This window comes from Dermacentor andersoni, chromosome 11, assembly GCF_023375885.2.
Source record: "Dermacentor andersoni chromosome 11, qqDerAnde1_hic_scaffold, whole genome shotgun sequence".
Classification (NCBI taxonomy): Eukaryota; Metazoa; Arthropoda; class Arachnida; order Ixodida; family Ixodidae; genus Dermacentor; species Dermacentor andersoni.
Window position 1 is genome coordinate 18,427,684 of NC_092824.1, and position 23,474 is coordinate 18,451,157.

Below are 23,474 nucleotides of genomic sequence, written 5' to 3' on the forward strand. Positions count from 1 at the left end.
ATGCACGGCAATCACGTGCCCCCCCCCCCCCCCCCTCCAATACAAATGAAGAAAAAAAGAAGGAATCCAAAACTGCGCGCCAACCAACCCGCAAAACACGAAAGACGTCGTGTGCCACTGTGCTCGTGTGCACGACCGGAGAGCTCCCGCCCGCCTGTCTCCCCCCCCCCCCCCCCCACACCCCCCGCTCAATCCCCGGCTGCTTCAACGCACCGCGGCGCGTGCCCGAAAGCGTTGCCAGCCCACCCAGATGGCGCTTTCGCGTTCATAGATGGGTTTCCTTTTTTTACCTCCTTCGCGCCGCTGAGTCCGACCACGAACGAGGACGCCGCAACGGCCGCATCGCAGTCGTCGTCCATGCCGCCGTCCGCCAGTCAGTCGTGAGCACGGATGAAGCAGCAGCCGAAATGGGGAGAAAAAGGGAAGTGCGTGGGGAAATCGGGAAAGCGGCGAACAATCCCGGCGGGACGGCGCTGGGAGAGAGAGAAGGCCTTCCACGGGGCACCCGGTCCGCGACGGCAGCGGCGAAAGCACGACGCAGCACACACCGTGCGCTGCTTGTTGTCTCTCTTCAACCGCGACGAGTCGCACGTTCGAGCACCATCGTTATCACGACAGCAGGAGCGTGACAGCACTGGCACCTTGTACGATTCGTCGACGGGGACTGCGCACCTTCGCGTGGACGCCGCCGAGAACCGGAGAGCGCCCTTGGCGCCGTCGCCACGCTCGTGGGAACGCTGGCGGCCACCGCGGCTGCTGTTTCTTCATAAGCGGCGCGAGAGGGTTAAGGCAAGGGCTCTCGCCGGTGGCTCGGCGCGCAGCCCCCTCCCCTCCACTGTGGAGGGGGAGCGCAGCCCCCTCCACAGCACCCTACACCACGGTCAGCGACGTGTGCGATTGGTTCGCGCTACCGTCACGTGATTACAAAGCGGCCGAGAATCGTAGGGAACGGGACGCGTTGTCACAGCTGCCTAGCGACGAGGGAGACTGTCGAATGCTTCTGCTTTTCTTTTCATCCATTGTGTGGCGTCGTCCTTCAGCTGTAGTTTGCAATCATGCCAGTTGCGCCTCGCCGGAGCGCATTCAAACCGGCGCGAGCAGACGACACCTGGGACGACAGCAAAAACGTAACAGTACTGAGATTATTCTAGTGGGCGTCAGAGCGATTTCCACGAGACCGCAGTCAAAACAGCTTTTCGACGAGGAAGACGGCTACTCCCAAGCGTCGGTGCACTTTTCCCACCGTCTTCTGTGCAATACGTCCAGACGATTGAGCGACGCCATCTTGAGTTCGCAGCAGACGACATCCATCGACTTACGCCATCCACTGACCAAAGCGGGCAGCGATAAAACGGCTGCAGTCGCGTTTCTTGCCCACTCGGAATACGCTTTTAAATTTTTTATGTGAGTAATGACAAGTGACCACAACCTGACGCATTATTACGCACGTCACGATATTACAAACAGCGACCACGAGAGTGCCTGAACCTACGAATACAAGACACATTCCACACCAGCGCTCTGAATACGCACTTTCCAATGAGCAATCCAGAAAAGAATTGAATCGAATGAGAACGAAGAAGATATTACATTAACGCTGAAAGTTGGATTAGGGACAGAAAGAGACAAAAAGGCCGCAAAAGAACGAAGCGCGCCGTTTGTTGCGAAGCCGGATCCGGTGGCGACAATGACCGTTAAAACGGCAAGGGTCGGAGGAGGAGGCTTTCGAGAGAGAATCGAAGGGTAAGGGAAGGAGGGTTCAAGGACGCCCATCCCCATGTGACAGTTATAAACTTCCTCCAGAACGGAGCCGCCCGAGGGATACGTACTTACGTTCGCTGCTGGGATGACAGACCGAATGATGCTGGGATGGAAAGGGGGATGCGTACCTACTCTCCCATTTCGGAATGGGCGCGCAGGCATGAGATCACGCAGTGCAGTTGTTTAACCGTCCTCGCGCGACTGTCGAGAGCGCACGCGACAGAAGATCGCGGTCGACAACCCGCCGGTTTGACTGCATTTAGGCACAAATACCGTGTTTTCGCTGTACTTAGGCCCCACAAAGCCAAACAAGTCATTTTTTGATAGGCTGAATTCGATACCTCACATTCTGCTTAACCGAAATTTTGATGTACCAAATTCATTGTATCAAATGAAAGTCACGCATTGTAAACATTACGCAAAGCCCGTACTAACGTTTTTGATAGGCTGCTGGGAGTTAAAAAATATGTTGTTTTAGGCGCCAAAACCACAATATTGGCTGTGTGTAGTGGTTTTGCCGCTTCTGCCGAAGCTGAGGCCGACGACGGCGAAAACGCACTCTCAGTGAAGGTGTCGGACGGGAACTGTCTGCTTCCATTAGATTAAACTTCATAGTTTTTTGGCGTATATAGAGTAACGTGACTACATGGAAACGAGGAACGCCGCAGCGGGAGGGTCCCGATACTTTTGTGTCCACCTGTTCGGTTCCCCTTTAACGTGCGCCCAATCATTGCACGGCACACGAGCGTTCTTGCATTTCGCCGCCATCGATATATGTGGCCGCCGCGGCCGGGATTTGATTCCGCGCCCTTGGGCTTCGCGGCGCAACGCCCAAGCCACTACAGCAGGTACCCTGGAGAGATTTTCCAGCTGTAGTTGCACACTCCATGGCCGTAGATAAATGTGAACAACTTTTATTATTTTTCGATGTGGGATGCCGTTTTGGCTTTGTGGAGTTAAACGTACACTGAACCCAGTTTTTTTTTCAGTTTTTTTTTTGTGATAAGAGAGCGACGTGACTGAGTTGGCTATCTTGTGCGCATGTCTTCCGTGTTAAACCCATCGCACGTGTGCCGATAAGCGATGCACCGTGCCTACATAAAACCTTGTTTTTTTGTGTGCAATAAAGGAATCTTGCAAAAGCTGCTGCTGCGTCCACATCGGTTATCACACTGGCGACGAGGCACGGTTGTGCCCATGCGGGGAGGGCGTTCCCGGCAAGATAGCCTTCGGCGTCCGTATCGGCGAATTTCACTTAAATGGTAACTCTTCATGGGAGGATTGCGTCGAGCGTATAGAGCTATGCTGCACTGCAAACAAGCTCAAGGAAGACGCCGACAAGAGGGCGGTATTGCTGAGCTGCTGTGGGGAGGATACATACTCCCTGATAGCTACCCTCGTCAAGCCTCTCCGACCACCGAACGCTGACTACCAGTCCATCGTAAAAGCCGTGAAGAACCACATCAACCCGAAGCCATCCGAGCTATATTCAAGGTACGTGTTCTCGAAGCGAGATCAGCACGACGCCGAATCTGTCGCAGAGTACGTTACAGCTTTACGTAAGCTAGCCGAGAACTGCGGGTTCAACGACAACCAGCTTCCTCTTGCCGTAATGCTGAAGGACCGTTTGGTTTTTGTAATCTCTGACAGCATTGTGCAGCAACGTTTGTTAGTCGAGAAAGACCTGACTTTTAAGACGGCCTACGATCTAGCAGTGACGGCAGAGGCTGCTGCAAAACATCAAAGGGTTATGGGCGGCCTGCGTCAGGACGTCCCAGATTTGACAGCCAAAGTGGACAGGCAACACATTAAGCAGCCTAAGAATGAGCAGGATGAAAAAAAAACTTCAAGCGAGCATTTGAAACGGCACTGTTTCTGGTGTTTGGGCAACCACGCTGCATATCGTTGCAGGTTTAAAACCGCAGTATATATGGGACACCGGATAGACGCAACCGGCACCTACCCGTCAAAGGCTAAAGTCGAGGCGATTCACAAAGCACCTGTACCAAAGAACAACGAGCTCCAAGCTTTCCTAGGTATGGTGAATTTCTACAATCGTTCTCTAAAGGATCGGTCCGAAGTTGCAGAACTGCTCTACCGCCTACTGGACAGCGACAGTACGTGGGCGTGGGGTGAAGAGCAGCAACTAGCTTTCGAAAGACTAAAGACGTTGCTGACGTCAGTCACATTTAGTGCATTTCAACCCTGATGTACCCTTAATTCTGTCTTGTGACGCATCACCCGTGGGTGTGGGAGCTGTATTAGCTCACAGCGATGCTCAAGGAGGCGAGCAACCTGTTGCTTATGCGTCAAGAACACTCACTAAGGCGGAACGTAATTACGCCCTGATTGACCGCGAGGCTCTAGCTATTGTCTATGGCGTCCGTCAATTTCATCAGTACCTATATGGGAGAGAATTCCGCATCTTGACAGATCATAAGCCACTACTCAGTATCTTTCAACGAGACAAGCAGATTCACGTTGTTTTGTCACCGCGTATGTTGCGGTGGTCTTTGTTATCAGCTTACGAATACAAACTGGAGTATAGAAGGACGCAAGATCACGCAAATGCTGCCTGTCTAAGCAGGCTACCGTTACTCGGTGTCAGGAGGGACATCGAGCCCCCTGGCGACGTCCTTTTGTTGGAAGCAGTGGAGTACCCTCCTGTGAGTGCAGCAGACGTCGCATCAGCCACTATGCGTGATCCTTGCCTTTTGCATGTGAAGAAATGGGTCGCAACTGGTTGGCCAGAACAAGGTGTGTCCTGTGAGGATTGGGGGGTCAATCCCATCGCTCGTAATCAGCCGTCAAGATTGGAGTCGGGCATGAATTAGAAGGTAGCTGGCCCATGCCGTCGTCCAACTTATCCACGCTGAGGACGTTGTTGAAGGGAAGGACTGCTTCTCATCGAAAACGAGGAATATGAGTTTATTTACAGTATCTACATAAGGACGTTGCAGTTCATCAGTCTACCATGACTGCGAGAGAAAGTGCACTGAGCAACCGCACAACAGCGGTTTATAAACACTCGGTCCTCCCTCGATACCAAGGTGAGGGAAACGTTCGACCAGGCACCGTAGCCGGGAGGGCTTACATACAAACATTTCCGCACAGGTTCACGGTCCCCAACCGAGGTCAGATGGTCTTCGCAGAACTCGGGGCTTACGTCAATAAAGGCTCATTTTATTCCCCGAGCTAACCCCCGCAGCGCGCCCGCCGGTTGCCCATTGTCTTGCGTCTTGAACGGCGCGTGGGAAGGGGCCTCGAACTACGTTCCCTTGGGGGCTCCCTCGTTCACAGCAGACCAGGTTGGCGGTGGCGGGTTCAGGCACAAAGCCTGCTTCGTCGCACTCATCTTGGCTCCAGCGACGGAGAGTCGAGGACGCGCGTATTCTCCACACACAGTCGACTTTGTGACGCCGTGGCTAGAGGTTTGCGGTGGCGTTCCAGGAAAAGTTGACGCCCGCTGTCGCAAATGGCTAGCAAAACTTGCACGTCAGCGTGTCGTTCTTAACAGTTCCCAGAATATGCCGCCTATCAGGTGAGGCGCGGAGAGCTGTCTTTTCACTGTGACTGCCTTTTGTGGGGTAATAGGGTTATACTGCCAGAAGAACTCAGAAAAAAATGTCCTCGCCATTCTGCATGCAAATCACCCTGACATAATGGCCATGAAAGCTCTGGCAAGGTCACATGTGTGGTGGCCGAAGATCGATGCTCAGATTGAAGATTTCATGCGTCATTGCAAACTCTTGTCAAGAGAACAGGCAAAGCGAACCTAAAACACCTGTGCATTTTTGGACGAAACCCGAAAGCCCGTGGAGCAGAATTCGTAGATTTTGCAGCGCCGGTTAACGGCGTTTTCTTTCTTGTTGTCGTGGATGCGCTATCAAACTGGACCGAGATCGAGGTAATGCCATCGCTTCACTCCTCAGCTGTGATCGAAAAACTGCGAAGAATGTTTGCTTCATACGGATTGCCGGAGTTAGTTGTTTCTGATAACGGCACAGCCTTCTCGAGCAACGAAATGCAATCTTTCTTGAACAGAAATGGCACACGCTACATGTATACAGCGCCATACCATCCCGCAAGCACCGGAAGGGCTGAGCGCATGGTTCGCGAGCTAAAGTGTGCGCTCCGAAAACAGAGCCAGGGCACAGTGGCGTGTAAAGTTTCTCGTTTTTTATTCAAGCAGCACTCCACGCCCCACTCGGAAACCGGGAGGACGCCAGCAGAACTCATGCTGGGCAGGAGCTTCCGCTCTGTCTTGTCGAGACTGCACCCTGACGTGAAAGGCCCTGGAAGTACCAAGCAGCCATCGTCAAGGGAGTTTCTACAGGGTGACTGACTCCGTGTATGTGCGGAACTTCTCTCATAGTCCGAAGTGGCTGGCCGCACGAATACTGAGTCGCTTGGGCCCCGTCATGTACAGACTTCGGATCGTTCAGTACACCGACGTCACCGCAACCACGTGCCGGAGAGCATGGGATGCTGTACCCATAGTCTCTCACGCCAACCCCAGCTTCCAGCGACTGAAACTGCAGTACAGAGATCGCCTAGTCCAGAAGTTCCGCAAGCATGCCGTAGGTCTACCCGTGTACGTCGCCCAGTGCTTCGTTATGGCATTGACTACTAGGTGGGAAGGGATGTGGTAACAGAGCGACGTGACTGAGTTGGCTATCTTGTGCGCATTCTTCCGTGTTAAACCCATCGCACGTGTTCCGATAAGCGATGCACCGTGCCTACATAAACCCTTGTTTTTTGTGCAACAAAGGAATCTTGCAAAAGCTGCTGCTGCGTCCACATCGGTTATTACATTTTTTAATTCGTGCAACGCCTTCAGGAAGAAAACTTCGCTCGAGAAGTTTAAAGATTCTGTAATGCCTCATAGTCACACACACACACACAATTACGAAATGGGTCACACTAGACAGTCGTTTCTACTGGGAGGAGCGGTACATAACGTTGGACGAAGGGTCCAACAACCTCCTTGAGCGGGACACTCTAAATGTGGCCCTAAGAATCGGTCCACTCGGCGTTACACGGGGGTAGGTCGACATGTTGTCCCTTGCTGCTTTTGTTTCTTGCAGGAACGAACTGAGTCCATGTTTCAAATCTTACTCTCATGACCTTCACAACCACGCCCATTCCTTCGGGGCTGTTCACTTTGTCTTTAGAAGAGACTGATCATTTCTTGTAAAAACGTAGAAACAACCGTACAGAAAGTTGTTTTAATGTTTCAAACTCCCCTGTAAGGCAACCGAAAGTCCATTCCTGGCACGCTATGCGGCCTCCCCCTTTATTGGGGAGGAGGAGGAGGAGGAGGAAATAACTTTATTGGGTCCTGAGGAACCCCTTCCCACCCACTCTTGGTTTAGTGGTCGGCAGGGGTCGCGGGCCGCACCCACGTTGGGAATGAGGATCCTTTATTGGGGAAGATTTTTTTTTTCATCAGCACATTTGCACTTTTGACTTCAGAGTGGTACACAAGAAACCAGCAAGTAAGTTATAGTTACTTTCTGCAGTCGAACAGGATCACCCGCACTTTTCCACGACGAAGTGGTTACGGTGGAAACTATCAATGTACAGAGGCGCTACACACAGGGTGCCTCAACTATCATGCACCAAGATTTAAATATAAGCGGATGCCACGTAGCTGGACAGAACCAAGGTAATGTTGTTTGCCGTCGCTTGGAGATACTCAGAATAATTTTTGCATTTCGCCTAATTACATAGTCTTAGTTAACCAACTTCTATAATATTATAGCTAGATTAAAAATGAAAAAAATCGTACAGCAACATGAAAAAAACTCCCGATACAGCTTACTGTTGCTCAATACGTGCTGCACAAGAGTTTTTTCCGAGCGTGAAAGACGCCCACGAATACACGCAAAGTGCTTCGAGTGGCCAGTCGCGCGGCAATTTTGCGTGTATTCGGGGGCTTCTTTCACACTCGGAAATAACACTCTTGTGCAGCACGTATTGAGCAACAGAAAGCTGTATCGGGAGTTTTTTCATGTTGCTGTACAATTTTTTTCATTTTTAATCTAGTTATTATCTTATAGAAGTTGATTAACTAAGACTAATTATGTAATGAGGTGGTATTGAAAAAATAATCTGAGTATATCTCAAAGCGACGGCAAACAACATTACCTTGGTTCTGTACAGTTACGTGACATTTGCATATTTTTAAATCTTGGTGCATGATAGTTATTGGACGCCCTGCATATGTCATGAATTTTTTTCAACTGCGTAGTTTGAACGGTGTTAAAAACTGGAACTGTCCCACTCCTCCAGTGTAGCAGATTGTTCAAACCACCCTAACGCGTGTTATTATTTTTAGGATCTGATGGACTTCGATATTGAATTGTGGGATCTATTCGCACATTCATTTGTATTTTAGATCTTCACACGGGGGTTCACATTTGAGAGTTAAGATTGCAAATGTGTTGTATATCTTACAGCGATATGGTGTGAAATTATAAATCGCAATTGAATTGAATTCCGGGGTTTTACGTGCCAGAACCAAGATTTCATTATGAGGCACGCCGTAGTGGGGGACTAGGTGTTAATTTTGACCACCTAGCGTATCTTTATATAAGGTGCCCCCAATGCACGGGTTACGGGCGTGCTTGCATTTCACTCCCATTGAAATGCGGCCGGAATTTGATCCCGCCTGGCAGCGCAAGCCGCTAATAAGCTACGGCAGCGGGTACAAATTCCAACTGTCCCGCCCTGTTATGCTTATCCTATATAAACACGTATTTTAGTATGTTTGTTACAACAGTTTCGAACAACTGTTTCGTCTCTAGGTCACCTGTAACTTGCCCAAGCACCGATTATGTATAGGCGGTGTGACACGAGCGAGTCAAGCTGCCCCACCACGTGGCAGCTTTTCTTTTTCATTCATTTTGTGCAGACCACATGTCGATGGAACACGAAATAAACTGAACTGAATGGAACTTGCAGAGCAAAATAGAGAGTCGGAAATGTCAACTCCTATGCACGTCACATCGTACTCCTCGTCGAGAACCCCGGATGGCCAACAAAACGCATTCGAAGCCCACAACTGCGGCGGTCCTCACGATTCCGTGGTGTCGCCCTGGGATGTTGAACCTCATCGATCATTTACTTCAATCGCAAAGCCGCACAAACCAGCCTTTCCAAGTGCAAAGCCGCTGGCGGGCAGCGGACGACGGAGGGCGCGGGGGGAAAAAGCGCGCCGGCAAATTTAGACGGCGTCCGGGTATTTTTAGCGAGCACGAAATATTTCCGTTCGCACCGCGTTCCTGGCAGTCCTGGCCCACTGACTGCTGGGTGGACACTGGGGGGGCAGGCAGAGATTCGGCGCTGCAGTGAGCTAGCTCTTGCACCCGGGAAACGACCACGAAACCGACCGCCGTGCAAAAGCATTCCCTCGAACGTGCTTCGAGAGACGCCGTCGTGTCGTGGCTCGGATCGAGTTTTTGCAGCTCACAAACGCGCCGTGCGCAATAACGGAGTTTTGACGCGACATTTGCGACCAGCGTTGACGAAGGCCCGAACCCTGGAATAAACGAACCCCCCCCCCCCCCCCCCCACCGTTGCGCGATCTTGCACAATCAATTTCCAGCCAAGCTGTTTCTTTCGAACAGTCGCAATCGGAATTACAGTTGCCCGAAAATGAATTGCGCGCTTTGAAACGCGTCCCGCACGCGCCGACTCCCCCCCGTTTAGAACGTTGCCCGCCTATAAAACGCTTTTGAGCAATTCGTTAATTTTTTTTTCTGCAATAACCGTAATTCACCCACGCACATTTAACCTTGTATGCAGCACACGACATGAGCCGTAATGGCGTATAACGTCTTCGAGCCCCTCTAGTCGCGATAACGGCTTCGCTTCAAATTATGGGGTTTTACGTGCCCAAACGACGATCTGAATGAGGCAGGCCGTAGTAGGGGACTCCGGAAATTTGAACAACCCGGGGTTCTTTAACGTGCACGTAAATCTAAGTATACGGGCATTTTCGCATTTCGCCCCCATCGAAATACGGCCGCCGTGGCCGGGATTCGATCCCGCGACCTCGTGCTCAGTAGCCCAACAACACAGCCACCGAGCAACCGCGGCGGGTAGCAGCTTTGGTTCAAGATACTGGCAAGCGTCAGAGTTAATTCCCTTAATAATTTCCTAGTAATATTCGTTTCTACGGACCACGGTCGGTTTCGGTAGCCAGGCTAGGATGGGTGATCATAACCTACCCCGCACTTGCGATGGCTATGGCTGCCACACGCAGACACACAGGGAACACAGACACGCCCACACAAAAAAAGAAAAAGCAGATCCAACGCACATGTTGGAATCTTATGAAGCAAAGCTTGAGTGGTCGATGATGCCTATTCGATGCTACACAAAGTCAGGCTGGGTTCGTTTCTTTCTTCTTGTTCTTCTCTCTTGCTTTTTCTTTTTTTTGGTGAAGTTTTATGTAAGAATCGTGGGACAAGCCTATTCTACAGGATTGGAGAAGAACGGGCACACACCCAGTGCGACACAGTGAGTGGCTAAATCACCGAAAATAATGAGAATAAAAGAATCCGTTAAACATCCTTCATCACTCCAAAAAATCGGTGTTCTTTATATATACACACATAATGTCGGCCCGTGAGCCGAGATTATATGTTCGAGTTTTCTGCAGGAAAGTGTTTTTTTATTATTATTACGCAGAACAAAGGTGGGCATACTCGGTCAACGTGACCCGCCGTGGTGACTTCGCGGGCAATGGTGTTGCGCTGCTAAGCACGAGGTCGCGGGATCGAATCCCGGCCGCGGCGACCGCATTTCGATGGGGGCGAAATTCAAATACGCCCGTGTCCCGTGCATTGGGGGGGCACGTTAGGGATCCCCAGGTGGTCAGAATTAATCCGGAGTCCCCAACTACGGCGTGCCTTTGCCTCCTTTGCAGATGTTGTGCACCCAACGTTCGCTTGCGCGTTTAATTTTCTCTTGCACGAGCTCACTCGCCACCCTTTTCTCGGTATTTCTTCTATCTAAGCAGCGCGTCTTCTTCGTGTAATCTCAACTTCTTGGCTTCTCGATGGTCCCTAGACACCTGCTTACGCTCTTCTGTAGCTCGCTTTATTTGCTTGTTTCGCCACTTACGTGGTTTCCTCTTTGCAATTCTACAGTTCTTTTTTTTTTGTCTGTCCTATATCCTTCTGCATAACGTCTACCAGATCCTTATATTCCCAGATTGCTGTAGAAACGCCTCCATATTGTACTCTATGTTTTTTGTACTCTCTGTTATGAGCTTTTCATTCGCTTTTAGAAATTCTGACGCTATTGGTTCGCGTGTTGCGTTGGTATCCGTCCCAAATTTTAAAGTTAAACGTTTATAATCGCTACCCAGGCTATTTTTTCCGTGCTCATCTATCGGTCTAGTCGTTCGTGGACAGTTTCTGAGACTAAGGTGTAATCGATACTGACTGCCTATTTCCGCACTGCCACGTTACTTGTTCATACACTTATTGTGCCTTTGGCTCCTATTAGGCTCTGCTCATCGCACAGATCCAGCACCAGAGAACCGTTATTATCAGTACACCCGCCTGAATCATCCATGTGCGCGTTCACATCTGCCACTAATACCACCTGGCCCGATTTCTCGAATTCATTCACATCGCTTCTAATGCAATCAATCAATTCCTTACTTTTATGTTTGCTCTCAGTACTTGTCCATAGGTAAGCTATACTCCCAGCCACTTCTTTTCGCCTTGCGATGTGCCGCTCATCCATAGATGGCCTTTACATTTCCCTTTTATCCTTTGCCACTTCAGACCTCGCCTAATTAGCATGCCTCCGCTTTTCATTGAGCCAGTCATTCTGCTGCAACCTTAATTCCCATACAAAATTGCCAATAACAGAGGGCTGCCCCAAATCTCGTAGGTATACGTTTCGGTCAAGTTCCGGTCAGCATCGAGTTTGCCCGCAGCGCCCCCAGCACACCCTTCGTTGTTCTGCGCCTCAGATCGCCGCGCCGCTCGGTCCACTCCACCGTATTCTACGTACGCTCTATAAACACAGCCGCCCTGCAACCGTGCCACAGCAGCGACAACAGCCCGAGAGCGGCCGCGCCGACGACTTGCCGGAAGCGCGGAAAAGTCCGGTGTTACGGGCGCGAAGGTTGCCGAGAAACTGTGCGGGAGTCGCCGTCGCGCGCGGTGTGCGGAACGTGGACGGCTGCAACCCTTTTTCGGCGAACGAATGCGCTCGCCGCTCGCGAGGCCACTTGCCGCAGCGCACATGCCGAAGCAGCACTGGCGCAACTTCGGCCAACTTTCTGTGTTTGGCGCAGTGTGACGCAGAAAATTTTGCGTTTGCGTCAAGATGGCGCGATTGGTGCGGAAGTCCCCGTCCCTGGCTATGGCGAAAAACGCTGGCAGCTCGCGGCACATTCCAGGCGGAGAAGTACAGTCGATAATAAACCAAATGACGCACATTGGGCGAACGCATCTTCTTTGCTGAAATGACTGCAATAAATCAGCGAGATTTACTTGCGACTTCGGCATACGCTTCCAGCGAAGTGAGATAACCACCAAGGTGGTTCAGTCGTGGTGACGTTGTGCTGCTGAGCACGAGGTGATCAACTGCAGACTACGGCTGTCGCATTTAGACAAGGCCGAAATGTACGGGGGAAAAAATAAGAAAAACGCTCGTACGCTTACATTTAGGTGCGCGTTGAAATCGATCGACAAAATCAATGAGCAGCACCGAACAAGGAAATCAACGACGTCTCTCATAGTCACGGCTGCTTTGAGAAATACTCAGAATTCTTGAATTTGTCGGCTACAGACAACACAATGTCTCAACGTGTCCGGTATTCCATTGTACGCTATGGCGTTTGCGTAATGCCGAGTTAGCGGACGCTGGTATTAGAGATTTTTAGCCTGTCCGCTATTCCGGTAAACGGGAGCGGTTTGAGCGGATTACCGGATTTGCGGGGGCGTAGCCAGATCGCTGCAGCCGCCTGGTATAGCGTAGTGTTCAACCAGACAAACACAGAGATAAAACTGCAGTAACCCACTATATCCTGCTTCGCTAGTGGTGCAAATTTTTGGCAGCGGCGTAATTGTGAACACGATTACGCCACTGTCGAATATTTACACCAGGAGCTAAGCAGAATATAGTAATTAATTCTGTGTTTGTGTGGTTGAGCTTTGCACCACCAGCTGGCGCCACCAATCTGGCCGCTCACGTTTACGCCCCCGCTAAACCGGCAAACCGCCCGGACTTGCCGGAATACCGGACACGCTAAAAGTCTCTATTGACATCTTGTGCCGCTTCGTCCAACCAGACACGTTTTCGTGTTCCGTAAGGGTTCTTGGCGAAAAAACAAAAACAGTTAAAAAGACAACGTGTTCCCGATTCCGCCACTGCCGAAAATTTGCACCAGCAGCGAATACACTTGGTCACTGCAGTGTTAGCTCTGTGCTCGTCTGGTTGAGCGCTGCGCCACCGAACTGGCCACTCCTTCGGTAACCCGGTAGTCCGCAAAGGCCATCGCGTATACCGGAATACTGGACACTATTTAGCTCTCTACTATTCTGTTTACTGTCTCCGAACAAAGGTACACCGAGAGAATATAGCTCACCCAGCCCTTTCCACCCTCACCCAACTCCTTTCCAAAACCCATTTCGTAAGACCCTCCAACGTCAGAACTGGGACGAAAAGCCTGCACAGTCGAAGAGAACAAGGCAGTGCGTGACCGAAGAGAAAAGCGCGCGAAAGGCGGCGAACAAAGATGGGAGCCCCGAGGAGAAGAGGGGGGGTCGCAACAAACCGCGCGCGCGCGTTTCCCAGAATAGCAACAGAGCCGAACCAAAATAGCGGCCTCCGATGGGGCTCGCTGCTGGCCCTCGGTCAGCCGTCCTTCGCAATCGCACAACGCCGGACCTCGGCGGGCAGAGGACGGGCCGAGTTACGAAACGCGGCGCCGACCGCTCGCTTCGTCGGGTCGCTGTAGCACACGGCCAACGACATTGGACAGTTTTACGCTTGTCCGTAAAGCGCGTTGCCGTTTGCGGAATACCGGAGCCGCGAACAGCAGCGGCGACACGTTGCGACAATTCGTCCTACAACAACGCGTTAGAAGCGTTCTCGTTACCATGCCAACCCCGATCTCCCTATTCAAGTAGATGTGCAGCGCAGAAATGCTCTCGTTAGATAACCGCTGAGCCAATGTGAATTAAATTTGTTGCAGTCAAGAGTGAAAAGCTGAATACCGCCGGAAGCAGAATTTTCATTTGTGGGCTCGAGCTTTTTTTGACAAGAACTGCCTAAAACTGGCAAGCATAAAAAAATGTTCTGAAGCAAAAAAGTTGCACGTCGGTAACTCTGCACCAAACACTGATATCGCAGTACAGTAGACTGCATCTGCTGGATCCCTCGAAGCGGACAAATTAAATATATGTCGCAGTTTACGTATAACGTGGAGATACGTTATGACAGAAAAGCTGAGATGACTGCATGAATCGAAGTTCTGGCTTGCTATTCAAGAGTGTAAAAAGAGAGAGTTACTGATGATGACGACGAACATCTTACGTGAAGCTGTTACCATACTTACGAAGGTTTTACAAGAGTCCTACGCGCAAATTAATGGTATACAGCAGAACGGTGCATGACACATCAATTTTGTCAGCTTTGTGTGTTTCAACACGAGCTGTTTAGAGAATTGCAATATTGTAATAGCAATCTGAATTGCAATTTATTGCTGAGTTACAAGAATCCTCGCAATAATTTGGTGCATTAAAAAAAACATTTTCCTTTTGGTCGATAGATTTTACCTTTTCCCCCCTTTTAACTGCAACAACTTCACCAAATGCGGTGCAATGGATAACGAAAAGAAAAATGATTTGTCCATTTCCACGTAAGTATATCGAATCAGCGTGCATGGAACGAGGTGTTGCACGGACAGCAGCGATCAACCACGGCGGTATGCGAATATCAAGCTGCATTCACAGGCTAGTGTGTCGTACCACCGCTCCGTTGTTTATAACAATTCGCGTGTGTGAACAAAGCCGATCTCGACAGCTCAGCGAAGAAGACGCGCTGTCCCTCCACCTAGTAGTAGTAGTAGTAGTAGTAGTAGTAGTAGTAGTAGTAGTAGAAGTAGTAGTAGTAGTAGTATTAGTAGTAGTAGTAGTAGTAGTGATGTTGCTCTTATAAGAACGCAAACGCACCAATACCAAGACATGTAGGCATAAACATACACACACTTATTATGTATAGTCATACGCATGTCGTGTCATTTCGTACAAGAACTACAAGGCGGAACTCCGGCGCTATAATGCCTTCGGGAGGTTCAAGTGTGACGAAACAGCCCACGTGAGAGCGGTGGGTGAAGCCCTAAAAAATCGTCCTTCTGGATTCAAACGACTTTGTGACATAGCAGATTGATGACTTCCCGCAAGATATCGCGCTATAAATTCACCAATTCGTGATTATACATGCGCCTTGCCGACTTGCTCTGCTCAGAAAAATATGACAGCATATATGAAGATGGATGCAGCGCTTCCCCTTGCATTTGTATTAAGATTATTTTTTCTCCATTGCGCTATTCGCTTTAATAAGGGAATACCAACTCGGTCAGCAAACCAGCCTTCTGAAGAAGACAAGACGGCGTTGAGCATTACCTGGTTTACTAATTAAGATATTGGCGTTATCCGTCATCAACGGTGCTGGCAGATACAACAATAAAAAAAAAAATAAGGAAAATTCACCCCTCACAGCGAAATCTCTGACCGAGCAAGTAAGGCCACAAGAATATATGCTACCAAATCCTTCACATGTGCAGGTGACCGATCGCAGTGCCAGAACCACCGCTAGCGAAACTCTCTGTGCCGTCTGCAACTAGACGCGTTGTCAGCTGTGTTACCTTTCCTAATGTTCGAGCGTGGTCTCTCGCTGCTGCCAGAAGGACAGAATGCGTGACGAGCACACCGATCACTATTGGGATGGGATGGATGGATGTTACGAGCGTCCCATTTGGAACGGGGCGGTGGGTTGCGCCACTAAGCTCTTGCTATTATAGCGCCTAATGTCCTACCTAGGTTAAAAAAGAAATAAAGAAAAACACCAATATGAACTCCCACAACCACGTTTTCTCACCACCAATTGCGAACTATCCTCTCGCCAAGGAAGCGCCCTCTTTCGAACATGGCCACCAACTTCGTCGGCGAAGACAGCGCGCGTTTTAACGGGACTTCCTCCACTCGTCGACAGACGGCGAAAGAACCGTGTGGCTTCCCTATGTTGCACGCCATCCCGCCTACGTGCCGAAACAGAAAAGGAGAAAAGAAAACCAAGAATGCTCCTGGCCTAGCGACGGTTTCCAGACGTGCAGCTGTTGCCCGCCTGCGTGCTGATTAGACCCTAGGGAAGCAGCCTCGGTTTCGCATTCTGTCGTCGCAGAGAGCAGCAGTACGGGATAGCCGCAGTTTCGCACGGTTGTCGATCGCCGCGCGTCCCTCAAGGTCAATGTCCCGTTTCCCTAGCGTTCGCTCGCTTTTTTCCTCCTCGCCAATCCCATTCCCAAACGTGCTCCTCCTCACTTTCCCACTTCCGCTCCCCAAGCTCTCCCTACGGCATCCCTAGGTTTTCCCCGTGGCCGATGACGCCACGGGAATATCCGACGGCGCAGTTCGGTAACAGAGAGTGAATCACGAGGCGGGTATCGGTTGACACCACGCGAAGCTTTTTTCGACTTCGCGCTCGTACAACAATATTCTTTTGCTACACTAAGCCACCAATCCGGCGACTGCGCATGCACGTTTCCCCAGCGAAGCCTTATAATTTCATGTTTCTTTTTTTTTTTCGTGAGACACGAATCCCAAACACCTGTGCTATAGATGACCTTATCCTTCGATGAAGGGTTGTGATAAGGCATAGTGTTTGATGTGTGCTGTATGTATGGCTCAACGGCTGCGTTCCATACGATTTCAAGAATTGCTTTGGGGCATCTGTTATTGTGCACCCAACAATCAAAGCTAGACAAGACACTGTATTGGGGGCCGGCTTGCAGGAGATGTGAGCGTTCTAGTTGTAAAGCTGGAGAAGTCCACATCAAGTGGCGAGCATATGCTTCCCTCACTGAAGGGTACAGCTTGGAAATGTTGCACCCGGTGGAGAGTGCGGCTAATTACACGTGATAGCGGGCGTAAGCCCCGCCACTTTTTGACTTTGAAGAAAGTACCTGTACGTTCGGGAAGTCAATGCCGACCAGCCGTAGTGCTGTACGATCGCCAGATTTTGTAGATTAAATTATTTTCCCGAACGATTATTTTCCGTATTTCGTCAGTAGCTTACGCACGCAGCACCGCACTTTTTTAGACCGGATTCGCTACTCAACGAGACACGCATAGGAAATTAATACAACGGAAAGAAGAAAAAAAAACCTTACAAGATAAGTGAGCTGTAACTACTCCAGGGCAGCTACAAATTGATTTGAAATTAATCTGTTTATTTTCGTGAACGATACGTGATTTATGCCAGGTCTCTACACAAGGGATAAACCGCTGGGCTCCTGTACACCATCAAGCTATACGTATGAATATGTGTGACTGAGACCAGCCCAAGCTTAGTGACAGGTAAAGCACGTACTTGACAAGGAGAGGCAACAAATTTGTGAAATAAGCAATAAACCACAGCATGTATTAAAAACGAGTGTCTTCCCTATGCTTTTTTTTATTCTAAGCAGTAACAGATGCAAAGTGCCATTCATTTGTCTCTTTATAGCTTTTCTTCGATAGTTGTTGCTACAAGACTTTCCGGTTCCAATTAGTCTTGTTGCAGACACACCGTGTGCCACTAAATATATCAGATACCATTCAATATCTCGTGTATTCAATGCTTCGTGAAAAGCTTCAGCACTGTCCTCAAAAAAAAAAAAAAAAAAGAAAGACACACAATGCGAGAGGCGCGAAAATGGTTAGTTATGAATTGTTCACGTGACCGAAGGTTGGATATCTAGACCGATTATTCACGCAACACATATGCAAGCAAGCCAGAGCATACTTAATCTTCGTGTTGATGCGTTTCTTTAATAGCATGTATCAATGAATTTTTGCATAATAATAATAATAATAATAATAATAATAATAATAGTAATAATAATACAGTTCGCAATAAGGTCGCGCCGAATCCGGCCAGCTTCCGAGTGTCTCCTGATGAGCCCCAATAAAGATGGGCAACCTAACGAAGTCTGGACCTTAACCTCACCTAGTGATGCAAGGTTTGCTACCGTTAAGAAATGCTGCGAGTGAGACTAGCAATACTGACCTCAACTTATGTGCGAGTTGGAGGTTAGGCTAGGTCGAGTTTCGACCTCGGTGAGGTCGAGTTTCGAGGTGAAAGTTTTCTGCATCTGTTTAGCTGTACGATTGCTCCTTCTGAAAGAATGAGTCCGATGTACGTAGTATAATTTCTTCTTATATACATTTTGTATATCTTTAGAAACTTTTCTAAACTTTTCTTTCGACGCACTGACGGTACATGTCTCGCAACGAAAAGCCCCTAGTGAATAAAAAAAGATATTTACGAAGTATGACGCCGAATTCGCTGTGTCATGGCTTTGAACCTTTGGTGTTAGATGTACTACACCATGAGGATTATGCATAGGAAACACTAGGTAAAGTTGGACACTGCGTACCCGACTTCATATTCACAAAACTAGGTTGACTTTGGGGGCCTAACCTCAACCTTGGTAAGTCTGAGATGAGGTCGAAGTGAGGTCGCCTGACGGCCGCTGCATGCTGCTGTGAAGTCGCTTGAAAGCACGTAAGCCTCATAGGACGAGGCTTCTGTTAAGTCCGATTCTAGGTTGGCGTGAGGCCGAGCCTTTGTGAGGTCGTTTGGTCACCTTGCTGCGAGAAATACGAAGGGGAACGTGCAAGTCGCTTTCAAGATGTCGTAGTGGCTGAACATACATTTTACCAAACCACGCTCAACGATTTCTCACTCCCTTCCGCACGCTCCGTAAAGATCGACTTCATCGGAACGTATTTTATAAATGCGCTCTCTCAGGGATACACTGATCTAGCTTCGAACAGCGGAGCACTGCCCACCGAATTACCGTAAGATGTCTGCCTTCTGATATGTCTTTGATATTCGGCGTAAAGTCCTTCCATACTATTGCCACTATGATGAAGGAGCGTCAACGTAGACGTAAGTGAGCTGATCGGCCCGCACATCCTGCAGCCACCTGGTGGCGCAGACCAGCCAAACAAACTAATATTGCTGTAAACAAGTGCAAGACGTTTTAAACATTTCGAAAGACAACGTGTTCACGACTACGCTCCGGCGACTTTGGCAGCCACTCGCATAGCTCTCCCAACTGACGTCAGTGGAGCCAAACGCGTCCATTGGGGTGAGGCGGCTGAAAACAGGGGAGAGGCGCCACTGCGATCGGTGGCCATGCCCATTTTTAAGATCTTATAATAACACGCTTCACGCGGAGCGCTTAAATGCGTCCATTAGTGATCTGAAAGACCTACCCTAACGACTCAGCACGTTCGTACAAGATCATCAAAATCGTTTCCGGGTCCCTTTAAGCCCGACACTAAGATAGCAAATAATTCAAGAAACCGCTGTCCCTGTATATGCACATTGTACATCGTACATAATCACCATAGCGGGCTTTTCATCACAGCCCCGTTTGTCTTGCGTTTAGCTCATTACCTCCTCGTGTTTTGTACGCACCCATTGCCCTCTTTGAACCGCACATTCCCAGGTACTTGCGCTTACTTGTACCTAGCTTGACGTATATCATCTGCCTGCATTGCGACCAGCTGATCAGTCGTATCACTGAACAACACAAAGCGCGATTTCTTGGCGTTGAACTCAAATTCCCATCTTCGACCTCCTCTTCACGTATACCTGCAAAAAGCTCAATCTCTCTCTCATATATTGCAGACAATAACACTGTCTTCCCCTCCGCAATCGCTTTCTCTTATGATTCACCAACAAAACAGTGTTATCTGCGTACATTACCAGGAAAGCGCCGCTCCATCTCCTACACAGCTGTAAAGCTCATAGCTTTTTTCGCGTTCTTCAGCTCTTTCACCCAGTTTCGTGGCCGGAGGTTGGACTTGGCGCCGACGCATAAGGGCGAGTTCGAGGCCGCGTTCCCTGCCGAACACCGACTGTTATAGCTCTCACCTGTACGACCGCTACAGATGCGCTCGGTAACGGCTCTGTTCTCCGCGAAATAACCCAGTGAAACAAAGACAACCTAAGGATGGATGAATGGATGGATGTTATGAGCGTCCCCTTTGGAACGGGGCGGTGGGTTGCGCCACCAAGCTCTTGCTACTCTACTGCCTAATATCCTGCCTAGGTTAAACAATGAAAAAAAAAAAAAAAACACTGTGAGCTACCACGCCCACATTTTCTGATCCCCTATTGCGAACTGTGCTTTTGTACGTCTCCGTCTTTTGTCGTTTCACTACTTTTCTTCCACCAATCCTCCAATCGCCTCTTACTAATGCCTATTACGGACATGTTTGCTTTACCACTGCTTCGGCTGAACCCAAGGGCTTCAAGGAGGCCAGTGGTGCCTAAATCGACCACTGGGTAGACGTCTTCACATTCTAATAAAACATGCTCCGTCGTTTCCCTAGCTTTACCGGAGCAAGCACATGCTTCTTCCTCCTTCTTATATCTCGCTTTATAGGTGCGTGTTCTAAGGCATCCCGATCTCGCTTCGAAAAGTAATGAGCTTCCCTTTGAGTTATCATAAATGGTTTCTTTCCCGATTTCGTTTTTTCCTCTTAAGTAGTTACTCATGGCAGGTTTCTTTTCCATTGCCGCCACCCATGAGATTTCAGCCTCTCTGACTTTCCGCTTGACCTTCTTTGTTGCTGTGTTGCCCACCATACAGGCCGCATACCTGCTGGTAAGCTATAGTTCTTTTCCTCCACTGTGAATCAATGTTTTTCCAGTACAGATACCTGAACACCCTCCCAGCCCATTTACTTTCTTCCATATTCCTCAGCCGTTCTTCATACTCAATTTTACTGCGAGCTTCCCTCACTTCAAAACTAGTCCAGCCCATATCACCCTGCACAGCTTCATTTGTAGTCTTCCCGTGAGCGCCCAATGCGAGGCGACCTACTGACCTTTGGTTCCCGTCGAGTCCTGATTGTACCCCTGATTTAAAGCAAACAACTGCATTTCCAAAAGTAAGTCCTGGAACCATTACACCTTTCCACATACTTCGGAGGACCTCGTACCTATTGTATCCCCATAGCGCTCTGTGCTTCATTATGGCTGCATTTCTCTTCCCCTTTACTGTTATGGTTTTTTCCTGTGTTTCCATATATCTATTGCCTTCGTTTATCTACATACCAAGGTACTTATATTCTGTTACCCGAGGTATTTCTTGGCCCTGTATCTCCACTGTCTGTTCACTGTTTTCATTGAACACCATAACACCTGATTTTCTAACACTAAATTTCAAACCTAAATTGTTGCCTCCCTGCTATACTCCCTGCAACGCCGCCAAGCAAACCATCCTTTTAATAATGGGAATAGCTTTTCTGGAAGCGTTCGGCTATTCGCCTACATCGACAACCATCGTCGATTGATTGTGCACATTTTTCCCCTTTCCTTTCCCTTGTCCACTGGCTACACGACGGCTATAAAGCATGCCCCCCCCCCCCCCCCCCCCTCGTATATAGGAGTTATAACCTGACGTACTCTCCGGCAGTGTCCTTTCCATGCTTATCAAGCACGTATACCAAGGAGTGATAACAACGGTAAACTCTGTCGCAGACCTTTCTGGATATCTAATGTCACGGCATTAGTTAGCACTTCACATGTTATCTGAATTGTATTATTTTCGCGCGTTTAAATAATAAAAAAAAAAAAACCTGGCGTGCTTTCCTTGACGCTTGCAGTGCTCGGGGTGCTCCACCCTGTTCGTGTTTACGTCGTTGTACGCACCGCCAACATCTAGGAAGGCTACACCTGTCGACCTGTCCTCTCGCTTGGCCATTTCTGTGAACTGCGTGATTACAAACAGGTTACTATTTACACACCTGGCGTCTCAAGCCAAGCTGCCCTGCAGTTCTCCCGATATCTAGTTCTGTTCCACCCACGTATGAAACGTCAACTCGGCAGCTTAAATACTCAAATCGGTCTGCACAATCTCATGCACAATTTATCTTCGTTACTTCGGCACCATTTACCATGGCGACGGCGAAAGACGGCAGAGATTTAGCCGCGTGCTGCCATTTCTCTACCATCACCGCCACCGTCTCTGCAGCACCTCGTAGCTTTATCTGTGCTAATAACCCACCGGCGCCAGCGGCATGTGTGGAGCCTCTTACCTAACTCAACGTGCGGCACAAGATACAGATCGCGAGATTACGGTAGGACACAGACGAGGCGCTGCACTCACAACTACAAGCGCTACAATCACAGTTGCCAGCGTAGGGCACCGTCAAGGCCTTACCTTATCCCGTTCAGTCAAGGTGCACCCATTTCTGTACGCGATTTATCTTCGCTAAATCTGTCCAGTATAGTGGCAAGGAAAAATGATGTTAACTGGCCATTGAGTTGCGGACAAATCGAACACTTCTGCACATTCAGGTGGACTTGTCTTCGTCAGGGTGGCTCTGCCCTGACAAAGTAGGTCACATTGTCGAAACGCTGGCGCCAGCGACATTGCTTGCTCGACCACTGCTCCCCACTTCGACCCCCACTTCGACCCCCCCTTCGACCCCCATCTTCCTGCGAGCTTCTGCCCAGTTTGGACTGCGTATTAAGGAACGTGGCTGCGTTTCCTTTCAATGTGCTGCTTATTGCTACACACGACCGATTCCGTTAAGTTTACTTCATGTTCGGATGAGACCAGAGGGGGGGGGGGGGGAGAGAGAGAGAGAAGTCCACCTTATTGGTTGCTCGACCAGCTCGCAACTATTGCACATAGAGGCAGTGAGTACTCGCAGTGGAGACAGGGAGGATATGCATTAAGACATCACTATTAGGGGCACTCTGTCACTTTTTCTCTGAAGTCACTAACGAGCTTGACAGGATCCTCGGCGTTCCGTCGACAATAGTGGAAATGACTCGTTTTTCATTTCTGGTGATGCTCTCGGCCAGTAATTCACTTGTTCGCGTCCTCATTAAAAGCTTACACCTGACAGGCAAATAGGACAAGGACGCGGCGCTCTCACGACTGAATAAAACTCACTTTGGCACATACGCTGGCGTTGAAATAAATTCTCAGTCGTGAAACAGCGTTGCGTCCTTGTCGCTTTCTTTGCTTGAGTCCTCGCCTCTTTTACGCGTCAGTTACAATTAATCCGTTCTGACTTCGCAGAATTGAACGCGCGACCTCGAGCTCACCAGCGCAACCCCAACAGCCACTGGGCTCCACACACACGACAGCGGTAAGCTGCTTTCTATTATTACCCCGCTATTATTACTTTTTTTTTTTTGTCGCTGTTCTTCCAATCTTAGCTTGAAACATAGCCTGCCTCAAAGAGCTTGCTTTGCATCAATGATGATCAATATTTACTGCTGTTACTGGTAACCACCTAGGCCACACAACGACCGCAGAGTTCAAAAAAAGAAGAAAAGAAACGGAAAACTTATGCATCGCGAAAAGATTACCTCGTCTAATCCAGAGGCAGACAGTTTAACCGCGGAACTTCCCAACCTTCCCTAGGAGCCGCTTTCACGTCCGA

The 23,474-nt window shown here is 49.3% G+C and overlaps 1 protein-coding gene across 4 annotated transcripts in view; it reads right to left on the reverse strand.

Annotated features, from left to right (window-relative positions):
* The window catches only part of LOC126517380 (uncharacterized), a 147,965-nt gene that overhangs the window by 78,935 nt on the left and 45,556 nt on the right, over nt 1–23,474 (reverse strand). Inside the window, exon 1 of one of the 4 annotated variants that reach the window (XM_050167095.3) lies at nt 291–721. The exons of the other annotated variants lie outside the window; for them this stretch is intronic. Within the exon in view, the coding sequence (XP_050023052.1) occupies nt 291–359 (69 nt within the window). The 5' untranslated portion in view covers nt 360–721. Of the gene's footprint in view, nt 1–290; nt 722–23,474 lie in introns of those variants that run through there. 4 annotated transcript variants of the gene reach the window in all.